The sequence below is a fragment of the Octopus bimaculoides genome, chromosome 23, assembly GCF_001194135.2.
Source record: "Octopus bimaculoides isolate UCB-OBI-ISO-001 chromosome 23, ASM119413v2, whole genome shotgun sequence".
Taxonomy (NCBI): domain Eukaryota; kingdom Metazoa; phylum Mollusca; class Cephalopoda; order Octopoda; family Octopodidae; genus Octopus; species Octopus bimaculoides.
Window position 1 is genome coordinate 7131521 of NC_069003.1, and position 5368 is coordinate 7136888.

The window sequence follows — 5368 nt, forward strand, 5'->3', positions numbered from 1 at the left end:
TCATCACCACCACCGCCACCACCAACTTCATCACCACCACCGCCACCACCAACTTCATCTCCGCCGCCACCACCACCTACGTCATCATCACCACCACCACCACCACCCTCATCGTCACCACCACCACAACTACCATCATCACCACCTCCACCTCCACACTCACTTTCTTTGCCACCTTTGTTGTCGTCAGCACCCACTCCATTGTCGCATAGTGTTTCGGAAGCAAAACCGAGCGAGACGACTAAATCCAAAGACTTGTCCGAGAGACACGATGATTCCTCGACATTATCTGGACATTATTACTCAGATGACTTTGAAGTGGACAAAAGCTGGACAAGTCACCCGTCTCACTGTTCTGAATCTGCAGCTGGACATGACGCAAAAAACAATGAAACCACTACCAGCCTTCGTGATGACAACAGTGATGACAACACTGACGACGACATTAGCGAGCAGATCCCAGTTCACAGTGAAACCAGCAACAGCAGTAGAAGTTATCCCTTGAAATTAAGCTTGGGTAATGAGAACTTCGTTAAGGAGGACGTGTCTGTAAATGGCAACCGTTCTGTGGCTCTTGTTATGTCAGAACATGTGGATATTGAATGTGGGAATGAAACAGAAAGCGAGAGGAATTCTGGGGACAATGTCTATGAACACAAAAAGGTGTGTGCGATGAATGTAGACACTGCTGCAGCACATCTGGCATGGGAGCTCTTTCGGGAAAGGGAAATGGCAGCGGATGCCATTGATGTGTCTGAAAAGTTGCCTGTAGTGGATGACAGCAGTGAATCAGAAAAGATACATGAAGCAGGAGGCACCACTTCTGGATCAGAGGAGGCGAGTGAGTCCAAGACGAGCTGGCAGGAGTCAGAGAAGGAAGGTGTATCCGAGACAAGGTTGCAGGAGTCAGAGAAAGAACGTGAGTCCAAGATGAAGTGGCAGGCGGAAGAGAAGGGAGGTGAGTTCGAAACAAGGTGGCAGGCATCAAAGAAGGAAGTTGTGTCCAAGACAAGTTTGCAGGAGTCTGAGAAAGAAGGTGAGTCGAAGACAAGGTTGCAGGAGTCAGAGTTAGAAAAGGAAAGTGAGCCGAAGATGAGGTTGCAGGAGTCAGAGAAGGAAGATGTGTCCAAGACAAGTTTGCAGGAGTCTGAGAAAGAAGGTGAATCCAATACAACGTTGCAGGAGTCAGAGAAGGAAGGTGAGTCAAAGGCAAGGTTGCAGGAGTCAGAGTTAGAAAAGGAATGTGAGCCGAAGATGAGGTTGCAGGAGTCGGAGAAGAAAGACGTGTCCAAGACAAGTTTGCAGGAGTCTGAGAAAGAAGGTGAGTCGAAGGCAAGGTTGCAAGAATCGGAGAAGGAACTTGAGTCCAAGATGAAGTGGCAGGAACCAGAGAAGGAAGGTGAGTCGAAGACAAGCTGGCAGGAACAAGAGGAAGAGAGTCAAGTGATCTGTGAGTCGAAGAAGACTGATCAAACTGTCTGTGATTCCGAGAAGGCCGATAAAGCTATTTGTGATTCAGCATCCGTACCAGATGAAGAAACTTCTCCTTTAACAGCTTCTCCAAAATCTGTAAATGCAACCCAGACAACAACAACAACATCAGTAACAGGTGGAGATGTAGCAGAAATGAAAGAATTACAACGAGCAACAGCAACAGATGTAACGGCGAGAAAAGACGTAATGGCAGAATTACAAGATTCACCAGAAACACCCACTGAAAAGAAAGTCTCTCGGAATGAATATGTAGAGAAACTAGTTTGCGATCTTGTTGGTGAGTTTGTGTCTCAGTCCATCACAACTGTCTGTGAAGTGGTCGCCAACAGGAAGCAGACCATGGCCCAGTCTAAAGGGGCATTAGCAAAGCCTAAGAGGAAGTCCTTGTCATTGGGTAACCAGTCAGTCGCTGGTAAAGTGTCTCCTCCGGCAACAGCAAAGTCAGCTTGGGAGAAGTCTCCAGAAAGTGGGTTTAACACTCAACAGCAGTATTTTGTTGATGAAATGGTGGCTTCTCTGGTGGACAATGCCGTCGGGAACATTGTGGACATTCACAATCGGAAGTTATCCGCTGCGTCCCCTTCTGCGTCGCCAGGTAAAAAAGGGAAAGTGAGCATTGACTTAGGGAAAGTGACCACGCAAAGAGGGTCCCATTTTGAACAGTCGTCCAGCTTTGAAGAGGATCTTTTCGTGTGGACCCTTTCACCTGAATCTGAGTCTTCCGATGACCTCGGAACTGCCGATGTTGAAGATGCAGACAAGATGGAAAACGTATCCAGACCTCATTCTCCTCTACCCAGTCATATGAAAAAGGTAAAGACCGTTTCTTTTTCTTTTTCTTTTTTTGTGATTTAAAATGAGTCACTGTCTACATGACTCATTCCTCTGTCAGTCTCACTCAATATTTCTGTCATAAAGTCACCATTTCATCTCTTAATCTCTTGATATTTCATGAATCCCAATGAGACTTTTTTGGTGTTTTTTTTTCCCTCTTTCATAGACTCCAGACAGCGCGGACACCGATGATTTCTTTGGAGACTTTGATTTGACCCCCTATAAGCCTCCCCCACCATATCCGGGTTCCAAAGAAAATGGTAAGCTGTAAACTTATGATTCTATTCTTTTGGTTTTCATTGTATAACGGTGATGTAGTTGTTCTTAAACTTTTCCCTGCCCCTTACTCCTAGGGGATGTTTGATTAAATTTTGCAACCCTTGCAAAAGTAATATCATGAGAAAAACTAATTTTCCACTAATTAGATAATTATTTAAATAACTAATGAATTAAACCACATACGGTAAAAAAAAATGAAGCTTTTGACTCTGAGCATAAAATGATAAAATGTAGATGTAAATTAATCAAATGGTGTTGGTTTGTTTATATCCCTGTAACTCAACGATTCAACAAATAAAACCAATAGGATTAGTACCAGACATTAAAAAAAACCCCAAAAAAGTTCTGGGGTAAATTTCTTTTTAAGGTGGTGCTCCAGCATGGCTGTAGTCTGATGACTGAAACAAGCAAAGAATAGAAAATTAACTGGAAAAAACTGTAAACAATAAAATCAATCATGAAATTCAATAACTTCTTTGATTGATTTTCATTTATGACTCTTTTTTGGTGAAAACATTGAGTTTTCTTGCTGATTGCAATCTGCAGGTCGGTCTTTGGATTCTTGGTGGGGAAAGTGCTAAAGCCCCCATGTGGGTGGTATATAGCAGGCACCCAATACACTTTACAAGGTGGTTGGCATTAGGAAGGGCATCCAGCCATAGAAACCTTACTAAAATGAACAGTTGGAGCTTGGTGCAGCTCTCCAGCCTTGCCACCCCCTGTCAAACTGTCCAACTCATGGCAGCATGGAAAATGGATGTTAAATATTGTTGATGATGATTATTATTATTGTTGTTGTTGTTGTTAAGGCCACAAACTGGCAGAATAGTTAGCATGCGGTGAAATACTTAGCGCTATTTCATCTGTCTTTACATTCTGAGTTCAAATTCTGCCAAGGTCAACTTTGCTATTCATCCTTTTAGGGTTGATAAATTAAGTACCAGTCAAGTACTGAGGTCGATGTGATTGATTATCCCCCTCCCCACAAATTCCAGGCCTTGTGCCTATATTAGAAAGGATTATTATTATTATTTGAATTTGAGATAGATTTTCTAGTATTGATCCATGGGTTTTTTTTTTTTTATTTTCAGATACAATTGCTAAACCTGAGCTGTTGAAAATAACCAAAGAATATTATGCTGTGCCTCATAAACGTGAAGAAATTCAGCAGTTGGTGTCTGATGCTGTTGAGATTCTTTGGGAAAACAAACAGAAGTGTATACAGTTACAAGATATAGCTTTACCAGAGACATTCCTCTCCGTTACAGAAAACCTCTCGACTGACTTTGATGAGTACAGCTGCCGCTCGTACAAAGCCATGCTTTTTGACTTGACACGAGAAATTGTGAGTGAAATCTATGAAGACAAGTGTGATAAAAGTAACAAACTGCACAAAAGCGATCAAGAGGACCAAAGCGAGGGCGTGTTTGCTCAGTTGCTCTTGCAGAACAGCCAACTGAATATCAACAAATACTATCGTACGCATTCTAAGCCACCGGCATGTCTTGACGAACTGCAGCAGGTCGTGGAGAAGGCCATCAGCAGCCTGCTGCATCTGGATGGTGAGGCGGTCCCCTGTGGCAGCAGCAGCCGCGGCCACGAGTTTGACAAATGGAAGACGTCGAAGAAGGACCACGTCGACCGCATCTTGGTGCAAGAACTGCAAGACGAAGAACCGCAGTGGGTGAACTACGATTCCGACGAGCTGCAGTTGAAGTTGCAACTCACTAACAGTATAATGGACTCCTTGATTGGGAACACTGTCGACACATTTAAACATATTTATAATAAACACTCTCAGTGGCAGCCTGTACAGCTTTAACTTTCTGGATCACATTCGCACTCATGAGTCGCTCAACCGCCCAGTGCAACGACTCGTATGAAATGTGCTTATCTAACTGTATATTTCTTCTTTCTGTATTTTACTTCTTATTTTTAATGTGGAGTCACTGTTTGTTGAGAGTAAAAATAAAGTATTTTTTACAATAAATCTTTAATTTATATATGTATTTACATCATCATCATCATCATCATCTTCGGTCTGGGAATCGAAACCGTGTTCCTATGACCACGAGTCCGCTGCCCTAACCACTGGGCCATTGCGCCTCCACACACATTTTTATACCTAGAATAAATACCAAACTTTAGAATATAAGCGCCGTAGTCGATTTAATGAACTGAATCATTCAGAATGGTAATCCAGCATGGTCGTAAACAAGTAAAAGCCAAGAGGATATGAAAGCTATTCCCCTTGAAAGGCAGAGTTACCTCCCTTACATTATAGTCCTTCTTTTCTGTCATGGATTCCGGCAAAATTTTTTTAGTTGCTCTGAAAATAATCAGTTAATTGAAATATAACAGAAATGAGCTTCTGGAGGTGAAACCGACTCAGCACTATGGTCACAAGTTTCTTGGAAGGTCAGTCTAGAATTTGTTTGCAAAATGTGTCATTGTGTTTGTCCTTTTGTTTCAGTAAACTATTTTTTTTTTTTTTCAGTCAACTTTGAGACCGAGCAAAAAATGAAAACGAAATAGTGTAATAGATGTAAAACAACATGTAGTAAACGAATATGAAAAAAAAAAAAATTCGCCCCGGCAAACGGAGGGGAGAGGAGAGGACCAAGAAAATAACCCGATCCGGTATTTTCCTCTCAAGAAAATGTATATTCTTCCCAACCATACGGCTGTGTGGTAAGTAGCTTGCTTACCAACCACATGGTTCCGGGTTCAGTCCCACTGCGTAGCACCTTGGGCAAGTGTC

General features: G+C 42.5%; 2 protein-coding genes across 3 annotated transcripts in view; both read left to right on the forward strand.

The window, feature by feature from the left end:
- Positions 1-6: 6 nt before the first annotated feature.
- On the forward strand, positions 7-4597 carry LOC106873861 (titin homolog). The gene is made up of 3 exons (XM_014921376.2): positions 7-2307; positions 2495-2588; positions 3699-4597. Exons 1-3 carry the CDS (start codon positions 580-582, stop codon positions 4427-4429), a joined length of 2553 nt encoding a protein of 850 aa, XP_014776862.1. The 5' UTR covers positions 7-579; the 3' UTR covers positions 4430-4597.
- A 206-nt stretch (positions 4598-4803) lies between these two features.
- Positions 4804-5368, forward strand: part of LOC106873858 (uncharacterized) — a 7481-nt gene continuing 6916 nt past the window's right edge. Inside the window, exon 1 of one of the 2 annotated variants that reach the window (XM_052976001.1) lies at positions 4804-5025. In XM_052976001.1, the coding sequence (XP_052831961.1) occupies positions 5004-5025 (22 nt within the window). In that variant the 5' untranslated portion in view covers positions 4804-5003. The remainder of the gene's footprint in view (positions 5026-5368) is intronic. The other variant, XM_014921372.2, reaches the window with a different exon arrangement.